At 43.3% G+C, this 19,528-nt stretch overlaps 4 protein-coding genes across 5 annotated transcripts; 2 read left to right on the top strand and 2 right to left on the bottom strand.

Annotated features, from left to right (window-relative positions):
- Nucleotides 1–400: 400 nt before the first annotated feature.
- LOC120449301 (protein new-glue 1) lies at nucleotides 401–757 on the top strand. Its single transcript, XM_039631693.1, has one exon. The coding sequence runs from the start codon at nucleotides 401–403 to the stop codon at nucleotides 755–757; it is 357 nt and encodes a 118-aa protein (XP_039487627.1).
- A 4,560-nt stretch (nucleotides 758–5,317) lies between these two features.
- On the bottom strand, nucleotides 5,318–6,350 carry LOC120448658. Its single transcript, XM_039630791.2, has 3 exons — nucleotides 6,145–6,350; nucleotides 5,768–6,082; nucleotides 5,318–5,660 (listed from the first exon to the last, which is right to left on the bottom strand). The coding sequence occupies exons 1-3, from the start codon at nucleotides 6,208–6,210 to the stop codon at nucleotides 5,445–5,447; spliced, it is 597 nt and encodes a 198-aa protein (XP_039486725.1). The 5' UTR covers nucleotides 6,211–6,350; the 3' UTR covers nucleotides 5,318–5,444.
- Nucleotides 6,351–6,510: 160 nt separating this feature from the next.
- On the top strand, nucleotides 6,511–7,159 carry LOC120450008. Its single transcript, XM_039632725.1, has 2 exons — nucleotides 6,511–6,588; nucleotides 6,653–7,159. Exons 1-2 carry the CDS (start codon nucleotides 6,511–6,513, stop codon nucleotides 7,157–7,159), a joined length of 585 nt encoding a protein of 194 aa, XP_039488659.1.
- A 7,528-nt stretch (nucleotides 7,160–14,687) lies between these two features.
- On the bottom strand, nucleotides 14,688–16,067 carry LOC120448849 (circadian clock-controlled protein daywake). 2 transcript variants are annotated; one of them, XM_039631055.2, is made up of 5 exons: nucleotides 15,955–16,067; nucleotides 15,549–15,641; nucleotides 15,339–15,492; nucleotides 14,998–15,281; nucleotides 14,688–14,935 (listed from the first exon to the last, which is right to left on the bottom strand). In XM_039631055.2, the coding sequence occupies exons 1-5, from the start codon at nucleotides 16,037–16,039 to the stop codon at nucleotides 14,736–14,738; spliced, it is 816 nt and encodes a 271-aa protein (XP_039486989.1). In that variant the 5' UTR covers nucleotides 16,040–16,067; the 3' UTR covers nucleotides 14,688–14,735. The 2 variants fall into 2 exon arrangements, with proteins under 2 accessions (XP_039486989.1, XP_039486990.1); XM_039631056.2 differs by having other exon boundaries at nucleotides 15,549–15,638.
- Nucleotides 16,068–19,528: the final 3,461 nt, after the last annotated feature.

Raw genomic sequence — 19,528 nt, 5'->3', positions numbered from 1 at the left:
GTTATAGAGGTGCCCAATGCATTTCAAAGCAGTTGGGATCAGTTGATTAGTTTGTAAGTTTATCGGAGACCCATTTAGATCAGCCGAACGACAGAATGATGAAATTAATTAATGAAATAGAGTAGAAATGAATTTTTTATTACAGTTTTACCAAATAATGCATGCAGTATTGGAATTATTTAAACTACCAATTATGACAATTTTACCCAGCCCTGTTAAGCTTAAAAGCCCAAGGGCATTCGGGGTCATGATGAAAATATGGTCATAATAGAAAAACTGTGCAAACAGCTATAGTTGTCAAGCACCAATAAGGTATTTATTGATTACGTAGTACTACAATCATGTCTGCCCCAAATTGCGTATAAAAGAACGCTTGATTTTGTAAATTGTACACATTTCAATGCGGTTCCTATTCGCTCTAGTCCTCGGCGTGCTCCTGTGCCTGCTCCTGGCTCAGGAGGGCAGTAGTACCACAACTACAACCACAACTACAGACGCGACCACAACTACAACTACCACGGCTTCATCCGACACCACCACCACCACCACTGACTCCTCCAGCACCACCACGACCACTGCCTCCTCCTCGTCCTCTTCCTCGGCGGAGGCCAAGAGGCGCAGACGTGCTCGCCGCCGTCGCCTGGCTCGTGAGCGCCGGCGTCGCCAGGAACGGAGGCAGCGCCAGGAAAAGAGGAGGCGCAGGATGGAGCAGCTGCTTGCCAGGCAGCGCCGCCTGATCAATCAGCTTCAGGGATAAGTGCGGTTTTGTGCACTTAAGATAGAATCCACGGGACTCTTCCTTCGAAAAGAAATATAAGCCCTGCACTAACTAATCAGATTATTATATTGAACTTTTTCTTTTGAGGTATTTTCGAGAAAGAATTTCTACTGCTATTTAGAGCATTTAAGACATTGTCGCAGGCATACCCAAGCACATCTACATATTCTGTTCGACAAGTGGGGAATCCGCGCATTTCCAAGGCGGCAGAAATTTGGCCCTATCCCTGGAGTTTATTATGCCAGAGATTGTGCGCTCAAAAATGCTTTCCTTGTAGACAAGCCCAGCAGTCAGCCAGCCTGGAATCAAATCAAATAAAATATTCATTTTGATCTTTGAACTGTACATAAATGTGCTGCTGTTCACGAATGGATGGAGCGACCCAAGCCGCAGATACTTAAATCTATTGGATGTGAATAAAAATTGAGCTGAATGTGTGCAAATATAAAGTGTGCGGTTTGGCGACGGCACGTCATCATAATCTTCGTCGGTTCAAAAAGCCAAAGATACCAGAATATGAAAAGGGGAAGTAATTCTTTTTGCCCTTTTTGCGGGTAGAATGAAGGAAGATGGCCCTTGCAAATCTGCTTGTGAGCAGTTCAGGATTGGGGTTATGTTCTGTTAACAATATTTCAATCCACATATACTTCCTTGTGTCCATTAATTGCTCAGATCCGTCGCATACAGCTTTTTATATGTTAATAGAACTTGAATAAGGCAATCTCCAGCCTAAAGAAATTTCTTATCGGATTTGCTCTTCACAAAATTGTATTACAGGTAACTTTGTCCGCAGACTGGGCAGCAACTGAGGGAAACGAAAATAACCAAAATGCCGCCAGCCAAAAGCTAAAGTACGTTGGGCTGGCCCAGCTCGTATTGTTGTCATTTTCCAGATTGACTGCATTTTGCCTTCAATGCCGATTCCAAGCACAAAAGGGAATGTAATATGTTCTTTTTATCAGAGTATTTCCTTCAGACTCTAACTCCTTCTTGAAAATTGTTTAGCATGAGAAATCTTAAAGCTCAGGAACACTTGTATTGGATTTTACGCGCTGTTAAGCGAAAATTTTTGGAACACTGGGAGCTTATTTTTTCCCGAATTGTGGTTTTGGGTGAGTAAATCAAATAATCTGGATTTGTACTGCAGAGAACATTAAAACTTAGAAGAAACACGCTTCCACCGCAACAGGACATAGGCATTGTAAAATATTTAAATGCGATAGAAATTGTTTGGAGTAAGCTCTGGAAACAGGAGATTTATTGTCCCGAAAAGAAAAAACTTTCCGCCCAAGGGTACCCAAACTGCCCTTGGCATTATCAACGAATTCAATAAACCTACAGCAGAGCAACAGTTCCATGTTGTGGACATGGGAAAAAGGAATTGAATGCCTAATAACATGGGGATCTGTGATTTATACCAGGCTAGTGTGAAATGCTAAAGCATGTCCTCAGCTGCTAGCTATGTGATTGTCCTCCGTTCCTTTAGCAACAACTTAATGCGCAACAAAAAGCTGCAATGATGAACAGTAACAAAGAGCAAAGCCAAAAAAATATATATATTCACCAGCTGGGAAAGGGAAGTGTTTTGGTTAGCTTAGTTTCCTTTTTTGTTTGTTAAACTAGAGACTCGAGGCTCTGAAATTGTTTAGCATGTCCTTTACTATTCAAACAATTTGCATATCCTTTTAGGGCAGCGAGTATATCTAAGAAATCAGCAACAACCATAGCAGAAGGCAAAGAAATCTACAGCAGGCATACCAACACGACAGTCAACTGAAATCCAATGTCAGCTCAAGAATTCCGGTTGGGAACAGATGGACTTCTTGTAACACAAAGCGAGATTTCAATACTCTGAGTTTCTTATATATTTTGGACCTCTTAAAAAATACGGCAACTAGGGTGGAGGACATCTTCCGAATTAATACTTGTAAAAATATTCCTACTAAGTATTACTCACACGCATCTTATACGTACCCAGTTTCAATATTAAAAAACGATAAATGTTTTTTATTTTTGCCAATGGTGGAATTTCTTGTACAGTTACTTTAAGGGCTAGCATCAACATGTTTTTACCTTTGCGGTACTTTTTCTAGCAAATGCAAGTGTATTTGGAATCGGACACCGATAAAGATGACGATACTATAGAGAATATGTACACAAATTGTACCCAATGCAGTGGTTGTGTTACTCTGTGAACTCATATTCCTATCTGGAATAGAGTATTATTTAACACGTTTGAGGCGAGCCTGGAATGCACAGCTCAAATGATATAGCGAAGTAATATCAAAATTGTAGGGTGTGGGCAGCAGACGAGTGTATTCGAGTGTAAAGTGAGTGCATGCGGGTCCTTGGTGCCATTCCTCGTACTTCGACATCGGCCCTCCTCTTGACCAGTTGCCAGCCATAATATTTATGCGCAGACGTTGCTCCATAAGCTGCTCAAGGATTTATTAGCCAAATGGGAAGATTTGACTGGCTGGCTGGAGTGCTCCTCAGCTGGGCTGTTGGCCTCGGTGGCATATGTGCTGCTCTGACGTTCACTGAGAGAAAAGTTGGTCAAATCGGCTTTTGGATTACCACGCAACAAAGTTGAACAAATTATTGTTTAACAGTGCAGCAACCTGAAAGTCGAGGTAGGGAAATTCGTATTGTTTGGTCTGAGTTGCAGCTAACCCATTGATGAATGTATAAAAAACGTTAGCATTGAATGGCATTTTTTCAAGATTTACTGGGCTGTAATCAGATTAGGCGGAACCCTTTGGGTTCCTTGAAGCGGAGGCAAGAGGCACAGCTGGACGACTTCGACAATGAATTTCCTTACACCGGGCTGCTCCTTGGGTTCTAGGGCGTTATGTCGCTTTGTGTGCCTGTCTAATGGAGCTTAAATGGCCGCTGGCTTGACCCCTGAACTTTTTCTTGGCTTGGATAAAGTTTTACGGGTTTAACAAAGTGAAAACAAATGCATTGTGTGGATTGGGCATCGAGCATGGTCCAGAGTCGGGAACTTAACACAAAGGAATTTACCTTTAACACCTCTTTTTGGTGGCTTCTGGTCGGGTAATTGATAAAAGTTGTTTGGGGCAGATTTTTCCAGAGATTTATATTTCTATTCCGAACCTATTATACCCGGTAATTGAAATTTTATTAGGAATTATCGAGTCAGATAACGAGGCAGTGACGCCGAGAACTTTTTAGCATTCCTCATTGTTGCTGTCGTTTTATTGCTTCCTCAATAACAGCAACACTGCATCAATATGCCAATCAACAAATAACCAAATAGGCAAATCCAAAGCTCGGGAAACTCAAACTCGCATAAATCATACCAAGTGGCACCTTCATTAGGGCAAAAATCGCTGGAAGCGGTTTAAAATTCGCAAACTGTCACTGTCCGATCACAAAAGGCATGGCACAAGTCACAAACATTTCGTTGCGACTATATTGAATAATAATTTGATGTTGTGGGCCTCTTGTTTCTCTCGAATCCGTACCATTTTAATTCAATTTGGAAATGCTTTAAAAACACGAAATCGACGACTGTCGAAATTCGAGAGCAGCACGTGAAAAACATAAAACAAGAGATAACGCTATAGTCGAGTTCCCCGACTATCTGATACCCATTACTGATAGTTGTTGGCCGTTGCAAAAAGATATTTCGAAAATAGAAAAAAATTTACAAGACTAACAAAAATGTGTAAGCATATCAAATCATTTTTTAAGTGCTGGCGTTGGTGTACGTTAGTGTTTTTTGGAAAATTGATAGAAATTTACAAGACTAATAAAGGAATGAAAAAATATTATAAAAAATTTGGGAAAAGTGTGATGCTTTGTGGTGCTTTCGTGATTTGTGTGCTGGATCTCAACTTTCTAGCTTTTACAGTTCCTGAGACCTCTGCGTTAATACGGACAAACAGACAGACGGACATGGCCAGATATACTCGGCTATTGATCCTGATTAGGAATATATACTTTATATGGTCGGAAACGCTTCCTTCTGCCTGTTACATACTTTTCAACGAATCTAGAATATCCCTTCACTCCACGAGTAACGGGTATAATTAATTGACATTGATGGTTGTGTGGAAAACTGACAATAGGTCCAATTATATGCGCTTCACAAGCATTTTTTAAGCTGTTTTTCAATATTTAAAAAACTTTAAATAAATATTAATGAATAATAAATTCAATAAAATAATCACAATGTAATTTTGGAAGGGCATACAAAAAGCTGATAAAAAAGATACTTAGTATAACTTTAATATCATTTTTCAAAGTACGTTAAAATGCAATCTGGCAATTTGTTTACAAATTCTGATTATGGCTTTGTGTAAAACTTGGGTATCAAATAAATCTTTGGCACTTTACTATTTGGAAAGACTATGTTTTTACCTGGACGTTGAAAAATTCTTTATCTAAACCTTTATAGCTATCGCTCCTTTTTTCTTTTTCAAACTTTCCAATCCAGCTTTTGTACTAGTAACGAAAGCCGATGGTCATTTGCATTAGATTAAAAAGGCACCAGCTCCACCGAACTCCATGATATTGTTTTCATTAGTTTGCTCTTTCTGCGAAAGCTTTATTTGCTGCTTTCTGGGTAACACCAAGTGACACTGAATAACATTAAGTAAATACCATTAGGACACGCGCAGGAACGACCCTAGCGGAGCTTCTAGGCGACCTTGGGCAGCATTGCGAAGATGCCGGGCTTCAGATTATTGACGTCCTGGACGACGAAATCCCCACCGAAGTGGTCGTTCATTATAAGCGTGCGTTTCTTGCTGGAGTCCACGTGCATGGCTTGCCAGACGATCTCAAACTCCAGCTCGGGCAGCATGGCGGTGGTTGGGTCCTCTGGCCACCAGAACTTGTTGATGAAGTAGGAGCCCTGTAATTTGCGTTTTAAATGAATGTGGTGCCAATGGTATCGGCCCTAGAAAGTGACCGAGAGTGGGGGAGGGTCAGCTGGAGCCCCGAGAAGAGTGCATCACTCACCTTGGCGATTGGGCAGTTATCAACTATGTTGCCGAACTCGCGGATGAATCCGTGCACAAAGCGGCCCACCGGCGATTTGTTGGCGAAGCCTAGTATGCGGCAGACGTTCAGGGTGGTGTTTAGGTTGGTGGTGTAGTATGGGTCCTGCTTGTTGGTGATGCGCACCTCAAGGTGGATATCTACGTCGTGCAGCTCCTGGTGCACCTCCATGGTGAAGTTTAGATGGGGGTCGCTGTTGTCGTAGACCACCTTGTGGCTGACGAACTTCTCTTCGCTCCAGATCTTGATGTCCTTGAACTTGGGTCTCATCATTTTCTGGAATAAAGGCCAGCTGAGGGATTAGTCCAGTGGCAAAGCGCTACTCTGCGCACTCTCACCTCAGCCTGGGAGCCATGCCACATGGCCATCAGGACGGGAACCAGCACCGCGGTGTACAGCAACATTGTGGACCAACTGCAATAAACTAACTTCACTGTCTGGTTTGGTCAAGCGACGCACTATTTATATGAAAACGAGCTGGCCGATTTTGAGTTCGATCCTATCGAAAATAGACAACGTTTCGAAACAGCTGAATGCTTTTCCAAAGTCCACCCACTTAGTTGACTTAATTCACCACGACCACGTCGATGGGCCTAATGTTCGGAGCGCTTTGTGGCTCAGTGGGGCCTAACTAATTTTTATTGCATTCATATAAAAACTGACTAATTGAATAAGAGCCAGTCTCAGTGGATAGTTGGAGCAAAATGCGCAAGGAGTTCATCCAAAGCTGCTGTGCCGCGGCCTTGATTCTGGTAGTGCTCATGCCCTTGGCTGGAGCGTGGGTGAGTTGCGGAGAAACGTTCTTGGACCGCGTTGAACAGAGGTCTGATTAATTGCCGTCGCCAGCGCTCTTTCAAGGTCATCCTCACGAACATTGACTTCGACGCCAACGACAAAATCGTGGACGTCAAGGTGGATCTGCAAAACGATTCGGGCGAGTCAAATCTGAGCATAGACATAAAGACGCACCAGGACATAGAGGACGTTCAGCTGATAATAGACTTTGGTCTGGAGACGAACAAGGGCAACTTCTCCACCTTGATAAACCGTACCCTCAATTTCTGCAAGCTGATTAAGCAGCGCAATTCGGAGCCGCTGTTTCGCGCAATCTACGAGGACCTGCTTAAGCACGGCACCCTCTTCAAGGAGTGCCCTATCCGGAGCGGCACCTACAGCCTAAACAACTACAAGGTGGACGAGGAGATGCTGCCCAGCTTCCTGCCGGAGGCCAAGTTCCGATTCGCCATGATGGTTTCGACGCTTAAGAGCGGCATGATCGTACGGTCGACCATCTACGGCCGCATCGACAAATCTAAGGGATTCGACAACCTAAAACGGTTCAGTCTCGGCTAAGATATACACCTACATGATCCTCATGGAATCTCATGGTTGGAGGAGATCCAATAAAGCCTCGATGCGCGTACCACACTGCCTTGTTTTAGTACTTAAACTGCCTTTTGTCGCCCCATTGACGTCGTCATTGTCGCCTAGTATTTTCCTCCCATCTAACCGCCCCCAGCAATCGTCCTTAGCCGCTTGTCACGTGTTTGCCTGCTCGACTGCGAAATTCGCATGTTTACCCGACGGTGACAAGCTGTCTGCAGGCAGCCACTGGCAGCGCAATTGATGACGACGATAATGGCGTCTGAGGGGCTGCTGATGAGCAACAGACGACAATGATTTAGGGTGTGTGTGGAGCTCCATGCAAATGCATATTCCGTCGAGCTGATTGGGCTGATACCAGTAGGGGCGATAGTCGTAGCTATATTATTCCTACAGAGATAGAAATGCAGGGCTACATCTTCCAACAGAAATCTGGAGCGATCGTTTGCCCAAGAATCGTTCAAGTCTTGAATGTTACTGCCGTGCATTTATTGGCATAATGAAATCATAAAGTTTCATGAATAGCCAGATTAAATCGACACGTGATAATTACAGAAATCTATACGACATATCACGAAATCTATCAATTACGTTTGTAAAGTGGGTTTCTCTAATTGCTGAATAAATAGGGTATGCAACTAAATGCCACGGGACTTTAGCCCTTAAACATTATGTGAAATTAAATATTGAAATAAAAGTCAGTCTTGAATCATGATTTTTGTTCTTTAATTAGGCAGTTTCTCCTCAGTGCACAGCCGCATGGTTGGCCCTTGTTAAACTATCTCGAATTACCCAAACAGGCCACGTAATAAGGCGTACGACATCAGGGGAAGGAACTTTCCCACAAGTTTGAGCGCGATAATAAAAACTTGCGAATATTTAACATTTTTCGCGAAGCACAGTCCTAGAAGGGGCATCTTCTGGCATCCCGCATTCCGCGCCCTCTCCATATCACTTCCCATTGAATCTTTAATTAAGGATGCACTACACATCGCTCGCGACGAGAGTCGTTGACAGCAGCTAAAGTTGCGTTGAGGCCCGTGAGTCACTCGACTCACAGGGAAATAAGCAAAAATTTCTACCCACATCATATATCTAAGCGAGCTCGCATCGCGCTATAAATCTTCAGTAGGAAAGTGCAATAACTTAGAAGAGAGCGGCTCCTTTGAGCTTCCCCTTCAGTACATAATTTCGGGGCGCAAGCTTAATTGCGCGACCAGTACACGTCAGAGCGTTACTTTGAATAATAGATACGTTCGGCACTAGGTCCAAACACTCGCAGGTTTGTATGGAGCTTCGTTGGGCCGTTTGCCTTAGTTTAGGGTCCATAGGAGCTAACGGAGTTGGCGAGTTCCTTTCGCCGTCGAAATCTTTCATATTCCACTTTCCACCCCACTTCCCATTTGGTGTCCTTCCGTCAACGGATGACTGCAAATGAAATTTATGCAATTTTCGATTCGGTCGAATTGTCCAAATTAAATTTGTTATATAAAAATGCATTTTTTTTTGCCGTCCAGCTCGGTTCAGTTGCTTATTTTTTGCATTTGCTGTGGCTGGTCTTGTATACGCATTTCAATTATCGACATTTGAGTGACTTTTATTGAATTTATTTGGTTCGCTTCACCTTCGACGCTTGCCCACCGAATGAATTAAAAGCGAGTTCGCGCTTTTTCGGCTTTAAGGTTATCAATTATTATTGTCACATTGTCGCAGATTGATTCGGATTGTCAGACTGGGGCTTCCAGAGCAAGAGGTGGAATTTTTAGTAAGCCCAAATCTCAAATTCACTTCAGGTACCAAAAAAAAAAAAAACCGGATTCTATTGCCTTTGTCGGTTGAAATCCGTTTCCAAATTGCATTTAAATAGAGTTCTTTTGGAATAACCGGTGCATACTTTGTGCAAGAAAATAAATTCAGTTGAAAGAACGCGAATTGGGGACGGTAAAGTTGGGTTAGATATGCTTATAGATTGCGAATAATTCCCAGGCGCAATTATGGATTCTTGGCTATTATGACAGACACTACCCAGTTATGATGAGGCGGGTTCAATGACCTGCTGATAGTCTTGATTTACAGCGGAGTCTTCTATCTCTTTCGTGCCGTGCAGCGACGCCTCCTACATCTTAATAGGGTTTCCCCAAGACCTCAACCCCGAAATCGAGTGAATTCGGTCTCTGTTCTGTGGGTTAGCACGGTTCGTTCGGATTTACTGGTCAGCGATCAGCAATCGAAATCACAAAATTTGCACCGCACACAAATGGAATGCTAATGACGCCCTCGGGTGGTAATCACTGGCGGCAAAAAGAAAGGGGAAAGAGTGTTAAACTATATTTGAAGTCTCTTTGGGTCTATGAATTGGATATTTGTATATTCAGAGACCTATGACGAAAATTATGCCCGTCCTGAGTTCAACGGCCTGGCGAAAGTTTCTCGTCCCACAAGAGCTTAAGTGAATTGAAATTTAAAGTTTTCGCAAATGCCGCGGGCCGAAGATTGTTCAACTATGAAATTCCACTCATCAAATTATGTTAATTGCGAGGAACCGGGGAAAAAGGATACTTATTAAATCAGGGCGAGCCGAGGGACTTTTGATGGGAACAGAATAAAGGATGAGGCATAAGTAGCATAACTGACAGACAATCGACAAACAAACAGATTGCCAAAAATAACAGGCGACGACAGTGGGTAACAGTTTCCCAAGCGAGTCTTATAAAATCCTCCGCTTCTTTGCGATTCTTTGGGCTAGTGAGTTTTGAGGAGATTGAGGCAGTGAAAAACCTTAGACGTTGCTCAATATTTGCACTCCGAGGCATTTGCCAGCTGAGAGTTAATTTCCACAGTTCTGACGAGCTCAGACATCATGAAGGGCTCAGCAAACAAAGGCTCAGCAAATTTCGTAATCAGTTTTTGCCAAAGTTCTTAATGCATTTAAAATAAAGTGATATCTCTGGGCTTACAAACTCAGCTGGAAGTCCCAGCGGTGAATCCCTCGAGGCCCGAGACTCCTCGGTCCACACTTAAAATGCGCATAAAAACTGACTGAAATCGAAAGAATTTATTTGGTCTCGCACGCAAATTTTATGCTTCTTAGTGCCGCCGGCCATGGCGATGGGAATGGCGTGGACTAACTTATTGCAATTGCTACAAATTTTTACATAAATTTACGCCATGACAACGCTTCTTATGGCTCCTCTTCCGCGTCCTAGTTCGCATCCCTCTTACATCGTGGAATTATTCAAGGGCCGTTAGCAGTTTCCCTATTTTTTTGAGTTTTTTAGCTTTCAGTTTGAGTAATTCTTTGCCAGGTGGAAATTCACTTTCAATTGTTTGGGGATCTGCCGTTGGCATCCTGGAGGTTTACATATTGCTCATTTCAGCATTTCGCCGAGGAGCGTTGGGCGTGGCAGGGGTTGGGTTCATCTTCTTATTGCCGCTGCCTGTTGAAGTGTAAACATTTTCGCAGAAGGTGTAAATAAAATCTTGTAAGGCGAGCAACTGCCGCCGGCATCCTTGGGCGTCTCCTGCTATCCTTAGCGGAAGTATGCTAAGCTGCTACCGCTCCTTGATTGCTTGTTCCGTTTGCGATTGGGAAGGTCTGCGTGTCAACAAATTTTCGCAAATAAGCTAAACCCTCGAAATTGTGATGGGGCTGGTGGGGCTCTCTTTATCGCCCAATTCATTCGAATTCGCTGCGATCCAATTGACAATGACCAGCAATTGGCCTAATGGCCTGGTCATCGATTCGCCAAATAGTTCTTTATTTATACGAGATTAGCATTAAAGCAGTGGGGCTCGTTAAACGCGCTCCAAAATAGTCGGCGTTCTATTTTCCACTTAGGCGCATATGCAAAATTAATGCCAACAACTCAATAACTTTCTATAAACGACCAACATGACTGCACAGTGGGGCTTATTGATCAACAGAAAAGAGGACCAACTGGTCCTATAATACATTTTTATTTAATCTTGAGTATTATAAAGAAGTCTTAAAAAATGACCGTCAAAAGCTTAAGATTATTCAAAAGAATGGGCCTTTCGCCCCTCTAATTATAATCCACAAATGATGCCATATGCCATATATATCGTCAGCGAATCCTTATCATGGCACTTCCATTTCGCACAACCAATTGTCCCCCGATCCCTTTATCCCATTACACTTCACCAGGGATGACGCAGAGGCAGCGCACTGAGGGTGGGGAGAGGTCCTGTGCGGTGTCTATTTAATTACAATTGTCGCTGTCGCCGCAATCCGTGTCCTGTGCAACGGCAACTGCAATTAACGCACTCTGCCTTTGGGAGCTGGCTGCTGGTCGCAGGATGCAGGATGTTGCTGGCTGGGAGCGCAGTATCAGAGCTGACCGTGTCTGGGCTATTCCACGGCTTTATCTCCCCTAAAGGTGGGGCTGGGACGGTGGGCTGGGCGATTATTTTACGCTCAATTATTGTTAAATATTTCACAAAATGCGCATATTTATTTTAACATGGCAAATTGGCCCGGTTGGAGCCGGTGTCATGTCCCTGTTTCGGTTTGCCGGCCGAGTGTCCTAATGAGATTGCAATTATTTGGCCATAAATTCGTATTATTCCGGCTTTAAAGTTCATGCACTCCTGTGTGGCACATTTTTATGGCGTTGTTGTTTGGCATGTTGCATGCTGCGGGAGAATTAACCCTGCTGAAATGACAGCATTTAATTTGAAATTATATATTAATTAATTTGCCCATTGCAGTCGGCGTTATAATTAAATGTTTAATTTATGGCTTCTAATGGGGCCGTTAGTCAAGGGAATGTCTACATGACATCGGAAAGTTAAGGAAGACGACTGGATTTGTATGTCTTGTAGACTTATTGTTATACCAGTTACTCGTAAAATAAAAGTGTATACTAGATTCGTTGAAAAGCATGTAACAGGTTAAAGGAAGCGGCTCCTTCTTGTCGATCTTGGACGTCTCCGTCTGTCCGCTTGAACGCCTCGATCTCAGGAACTATTAAAGCTAGAAAGTTGAGATGCAGGTTGCAGATTCCAGTGGCATAGGCGGAGCGCTTTGTTTTCAAATGTTGCACCGCTCACTCTGTCACACACTTACTCACACCACAAACTGTCATGCCAACTCTTTTAAAACCTTTTTATACCCGTTACTCGTAGAGTAAAATGGTATACTAGATTCGTTGAAAAGTATGTAACAAACAGAAGGAAGCGTTTCCGACCATATAAGGTATATATAGCCGAGTCGATTTGGCCATGTCCGTCTGTCTGTCCGTCAGTCTGTCCGTCTGTCTGTCCGTCCGTATGTACGTCGAGATCTCAGGAACTACAAAAGCTAGAAAGTTGAGATTAAGCATACAGACTCCAGGGACATAGACACAAGTTTGTCGATTCATATTGCCACGCTCACAAACCGCCCAAAGCTACCACGCCCACACTTTTGAAAAATGTTTTGATATTTTTTCATTTTTGTATTGGTCTTGTAAATTTCTATCGATTTGCAAAAAAACTTTTCGCCACGCCCACTCTAACGCCCACAAACCGCCAAAAAATGTCAGTGTTTGCACTTCCACTAGCTGAGTAACGGGTATCAGATAGTCGGGAAAGTCGACTATAACGTTCTTTCTTGTTTTATTTTATTATTGTTATGGGTATCTTATAGTCGTTGAACTCGACTAAAGCGTTTTCTTGTGTCTGTCACAGATTTGTTTTTTAAGGAATTACATTTTTCTTGAAGACGTCTTCTTTTGTTATATTAGTTAGGACGGCAAAACGGAAAAAAATCAAAATGTTCTGATCATTCCAGGCAACCAAGAGGAGAGCATAAGCTAAAAGGTTTCCAAAACGGTGTGTGACATAAAGTTGTTTAGCCATTCAATAGAAATTTACAAGACTAATACTAAAAATATCACGGACAGACAGACATGGCCAGATCGACTCAACTTTTGATACTGATCTATCATATATACATTTTAACGAATAAAGTATACCCTTTTACTCTACGAATAACGGGTATATAAATATTTTAAGTACCACAGGGCAACCAAATGTTATAAAAACACGTTTGTTTTTGAAACTACGTCGTACGCATGAATCTTTAATTTATTTAAGCACATACTTTTAAGATGGTCACTGCAAATTCAAAATCGATTGGGAAACAATTTTCAAAGTCTCTACTTCACGAACCTATGATGTAGATAAATATGTAAAGCTAAAATATTACTTTGCAATAACTTATAAATATCAAAAGAATGCAAGCAAATTTGCAGAAAATACTGGGATGCTTAATTGGGCAACAGTTTCCCGAATGTGAGCGTAGCGTTCTTTAATTGCCCTGCTTAAAAGCAATTGGAATGAACAACGTAAAGGCACAAGTAGACTAGTATTTTTGATAATTTTTGTGTGGACCCTTTAAGCACTTGCCACATACTTTTAGGCCGAATAAAGAGATAGCGGATAAAGTAGCGCCGAAAAGAGGATGAGGCCAAAATACACAGCAAATATTGAACAACATTGGCTGGGAATAATGAAATACTTTCGGCGACGGCGACTGTTTCCACACTTTGGGTCCATATACCCCTTTTCGGAATAATTTTTCTTCCGTGTTTGTCTTCTGGGTTTCCCTGCCCGCCTTTGTCAGCTGGTGGTCCCTTTGGGTGAGGGACCGTTGCCGCTCCATTCTTTGGGGCTCAGATCGTTCTGTTGTTTGTTTACCTTGTGTGCAAACTGCATTTTGGTCTGCTTTCGGTCCAGGGCCCACCGAATTTATTGCAATCACGCACGGGATTTGTCGCTTTGGTTTTGGCTCGTCTTGCAGTTCGAAAAAAAAATTAAAGCTCTGTGGTCGGAAAGGGGCGACAGAAACCGCAGAATTGTGCAACTAAAATGCCGAAATGCATTGCGCATTAAATTTGAACTAATTGTTTGACATTTGTAATGGCTACCGCTGCGCCAAACGATTTAATTGCGGCTGCAGCATCAGCAGTTGCAGAAAATTATTGGCAGGCTACAAACACATTGGCCAGGAAAAAAGCAGCGGCAGGCACAAAAAATGTAAATTAATTTGGGCCTGGGACTGTTTTTGCGGCAATTAATTTGAACACGCGGCCTCTGTTTCTGGTTCTGGTTCCTGTTTTGACTTGCCATATGTGCGGTTACCCTCAGCTGGAATACCAACCTGCTGCCGCCGGTTTACGGCTTTATTTGCCGAGTGAACTGTGTAATACAGGTTTTGTGTACTTTTTACCCAGTCGAGTCGATCCCGGCCATCGTTTGCCGACTGTCTGCGCAGTGACGGCTATCCTGATATATTTTCCAGGACACGGCCGAACAATGTCTGATTAAGGTGCCGCCATTAGTTTTTCACTCTAACCTACCAGACGACGGTTCCAGGACTAAGGCAACAGTTGACCGACACTAATGCTTTTGAGAGCAGGCAGGAAACCATTTCACCAGCAATTCATGTGTGCTGCTCTTATAAGGGGTCGCTTCAAGTTTTGCCACAGACTTTATTGGCTACTTTTCACAGGATCCCCCCTCCCAAATTTTGCGAACAATTTCCTCATTTCGGCTTCGGCTTGACCATTCCATAAAGCTGTTCCGGCGTCGGGATGTCGCTCACAAAGAAGTTGGCCGGAATGAAGTGAAATATCTTCTTCAGCACATCTAGCAGAATGTCCTCGATGGTCTGGGTGATGACCGTGTACAGGGCATCGGCCAGCATACGCCAGTTGTCGTTGAAGAACTTGTTGGTGCTGTCCTCTGGGGCCGAAGGCGTTCCAAAAGTGGTCACGATGTGAGTTTTGGAGATTTCAGCTACTTACCCAGTTGCTTATTGCCATTGAAGAGGTTGGAAAAATACGACTTGAGCCCATCCATTTTAAAGTCCACGTGCAGGCTGGTCACGTTGTAGAAAGTGAACCCGCCCTTGGAGTAGAGCCGTGTCTTCGTGTGCATGGTGACCGTCATGTTCTCCGCGTCCAGGAACACCTGCCCCTTTCCGTTGAGCGGGATGAGCAAGATCCGACCGAACAGACTGTAGTCTGCCTGGAGCTTCATCTCGGGCAGTGTGAAGGTGGTCTTCCAGCTGTAGTCCTTCTTGAACACCCTGAAAAAGATGGCTGCCTTACAGAATGCGACTCATTACGGAGGAGCTCGCACTCACTGACTCTCCAGGACATTCGTGTGCCCGAACCCAATGATCTTGACGTTAGCCAGCTCCACCTTGAGATTGATTGCGTTGCTATTGCCCTGCGTGATCCGTATGCGGTTGAGATAGAAGGGATCGAAGCTTTTGATGCTGGTGAGCCCGGGTATCCCTATGAATCGGTACCACATTGTCAACACAGAACACACACCGCAGGACTCTACCCACCATCGTTGAGTTTGTCGAATAGCTGCTGGATGCTGTGGGTCGAGCAGTTGACAAAGTCCTTGTCGGCTATCCTACACTCTTTGATGTAATCTGCTGCGGTTCGGTTAGAATTTTGTTCAGTTCATATTGGATTTGGATTCGGATGTGGATTTGGTTGAGATCGCACGGGTGCGAGTGCAAGTAAGTGCGAGTAAACAAAATACACACAGAGAATTTAGAAAAACAAATCCGGTTTAGTGGTGCAATGTTTTTGGCGCTATTTGAACAGCGAGTTCCAGCTGCTAAGCGGGTTAGTCACACATGCGTTAGCCAAAAACGGGGGTATTGAAATTTGTTTCAGATTAATCCTTCCTAGCTATAGAAGTAACACCATTCTCGACCGATCTAGCAATCAGGCAGCACTTACGTGGCTCTTTCAGAAATAGATCGTCGGTTCTAACTAGGCAAGTGGCAAATGCCACCAGCAGCACAATCAGTTCCAAGCGGACCATCGCCGTATTAATCCGAACCAAAATTAATGATCGATATAAAAGGAATGGCCAACCGACCAGCGTCAGCGAGCAGCAAATGAAAACTGAATGAAACCACTTGCATTTTCATATTTTCTGCGCGGCATTCGTTTGGAGGAAAAACTTGATTTGAGTGGCTTGCGAATATTTCGCAATCCCATCGTTATCGCGCTCCGTTGGTTAGTTGGCCAATTGTGGGCAGCCAAGAGAACAGTAGTCCGCCAACTGAGCTCTCGCAGTCGAATTGACAGCTCCATTTCGTCATCGATCTCCAGCTTCGCATCGCAGCAGTTCAGATCGGATGGCTGCGGTGGGAAAGGCGGGGAAGTCTTCAATGAAAACAAATCACCCAAGTGTGGAGTTGTGCCGATGTTGACACTTGACTGCTGAAACGGCAGCCGAATGGGCGACAAGTTGCGAAACCAGGTGGACAAACAGTTCTATGGACGGCCTGCAAACTAACCTTAACTTTTTCTCTTCAAGTAGATGCTACGGAAAGGCTGAGGCGGAGAAGGCCAGCAAGTTCAGGGAATTACTGTCCGTCAACTGGAGTCTTAGGTCCAAGGTCCGAGAAAACTAAAAATTGCTCGGACGTGGCCAAGCTAAAGTCCATATATCAGGATAGTTGTCAAAGCAACCGTCTAGTCCACTTTAAAAGCCTTTGAAAAAAGTTGGAAAGAAAAGCCCCCCTCGTTGTCCCGTTCTGAAGGGCAATCAGCTAGGATGTGAAAAGTAAGAAAAATAAATTGTTGATGCCATTCATAAAGCGTCTTTGGGAACTATCTCATAAGACTCAAGCTTCCATTTCCAATATATTGACAAATGTAATGCTTAGCTCTGATCTAATAAAGAAACTGATCATACCTATAATATTTCCTCCCACTTTGTAAGACATACACTTAGCTTTGCGTACTTCAAAGGCAGATTAAATAGTTCACTCATCCGACTTTATAGTCGCCATTGGGCAGTACAGAACGCTGCGTTTTAATTAAGTCCTAAAACAATGAAACTAAAATCTCGGGTGGTAATCAGAGCTGCTTCCCAAAGGTTCATAAAGGGTTGGCTGTCCTACGGCTGTCCTTTAAAACTCATAGCTCGTCCGAATGTTTGGCTTTAATTCCAATTGAAAGTCAGGCTTCCGAGGCAGCAAAATCCTGCCAAATTTCTGGCAAGTTAATTTGCATGAAGTGGAGTGGCAAACAGGAAAAGGGCAGCGAGACAAATAAAGGCGCAACCGGTGAGAGAGTTCCCCGGTGCCCCGGTGGGGAAGAGCAAATATTAATCCGCAAAAAGGAATTGTCACAAATTGTGTGTCCGGGCTTTTCTTTTTTCCAGTGGCGTAGCCATTGTCCCTTTCGAAGGGGTACATTAATGGTGAGCCATGCACCCCTTTTTTGACACGTTTGGCTGTTGCTTCTGCTGTTTCTCCAACAGTCTGGCTTTCTCACTGGCGGGGCAAACAACAGCTGCAGCGGGACCCAAAAGGACAAAAAGGACTTTGGGGTTGCGTGGAGTGGCGGACGGGGAAGGGGTTCGATGATTGTTTCAAATCGCAAGTTTGGCTTACCTTTTGGGGAATTAATTTGCCAAATAAACGCTGACAAAATGCAGGCAACTGGAGAAGGACAATCCAAAAAGGCCGGTCGTGTCCAGAGATCCAACTAATAGGATTTTGATGATAGTTGCTCGGTTATGCTTTTTCTTTTTTTCCCAGCCCTCTGGCTCCTTTTGCCATTGCCGCCATAATCAATTTTTGGGCCGTCTCTGTCGGCCACTTCCCTCTTTTCCCCTCGAATCTCTGAGATGATTGTAGCTCGTGACCCATGAAATGAGTTTTGCCATGTGTGATGCCAGGACGAGGGGCGGGGGTTGCCCCATGAAATGGGCAGAAGATCGGCCAACTGAGCCGCAAAACCAAAAGCTGCGGCACATTTTGTATTCATGACTTCCCTCCTTTTTGCCCGCAATCAGCCAACATAAGTGCCAGGGTTACGAAAACTTGTTCCCGAGGTAAAATGTTCTTCTCGTTTCGTTTAAAAATGTATCCCTAATTGTAAACACCTCATGTATTATTCATAAATAATCGTATGGATAAAGACATAAATAAATTAAAAATTTTACGATATGATATTTAGCCTACATTTAATCTTAATAGCCATACAAATTAATTATAAAAAACAAAGTATCCTGCCAAGAAAAGTATATTTCGCAGCCCTGATAATGATATATCTCCCTTTTCTCGACGTCCTGATTCTCCGCTAGCCGTTTTTTGTGTCTGAGATTATGGTGGTACGATAATTAATTTTGGTGGTCCAAATATGTAAATTTTTGATTTCGAGAGCTGTAAACAGAAATGGAATATAATATACATAAATATAACGCATATGCACTGTCCGCAAATGTAGATTCCCCAAAAAGGGGGTTTCAGTCCATCTAAGCGGCTTAAATTGACAGGTTTCTGTAAAGGGAGGCCTGGGGAACAGGGAAAGATACGGGGTACCCATCGAGGGCATGTGTGACCACGCCGGACGCTGCTTTGCGAGTTCATCAACTGAACTGCAACTTTGACTCGTTATAACCGGGAAAACTTTCGGATCTCTTGTTGTCCTTCGTTAGGTTTTTTTATGCGCGACTTTTCGACTGCAACTTTCAATGAAATTTCATAATAGTTTTTGTCAGCGCTGCAAACTTTGCATAGATTAGCTGCAAACGAATATAAAAAACAGGAAAGCGTTGAAAGGAAAAAGTGACCAGTGGCATTGCTCCTCACTTGACTCTTGATGAATTATTTAATTAGCGAGCAGCGGGGACAATTTTTTTAAGCGCTAATTAATCACTGTGGCTTTCTACGTTCTTATGCGATCCAATTATTTTCGTGGTAATTTGTTTACATCTCATTTGAAAGAACCATAGGACATTAAGGGCATTTAAAGTTTTCAGAAACCTCAAAGTGTATTGCCTTCTAAAGTCTGAAAAGTTTGCATTCACGCATGCCGCAATGTATATTTAAACTATTTATAAACAAATAACCAGCCTATACAAGTTTGCTCCAAGCTGAAGCTCGACAAGAAATCCAAGCAAGTTTCTTCAGGCCAAAGAGAAGAGTTTGGCTAAGTCTACGCCGAAGGAAAACCTATTATTTGTGTGCCATTTGAAACCGTCGGGACGAACATAACTGAACTATATATTTTCTCGTTGGAGCAAAACGGAGTAGATGACGGACTGAGCCAGGCAAAGTTTAGAATAAGCACCCACAATATCTTAAATTGGAGACATGCCAACATGAGCAGATGAATATGAGTTGGTTTAATGTAAAGAGTTTGCGGCCGCTGTCTTGCCGAAGTCATCACCGCCATTTTAGGGCATCATCATTTTCGGGCAGCCCTGGCAAATAATTTGCAAAATCAACATCTGACATTCAGACAACGCATCGCATGGCGACAATTTGCGTCCATAGAAGAAGACTTGCGA

Source organism: Drosophila santomea, chromosome 3L, assembly GCF_016746245.2.
Source record: "Drosophila santomea strain STO CAGO 1482 chromosome 3L, Prin_Dsan_1.1, whole genome shotgun sequence".
In the NCBI taxonomy this organism is placed as follows: domain Eukaryota; kingdom Metazoa; phylum Arthropoda; class Insecta; order Diptera; family Drosophilidae; genus Drosophila; species Drosophila santomea.
This window is presented reverse-complemented; position numbering and strand designations above follow the sequence as displayed.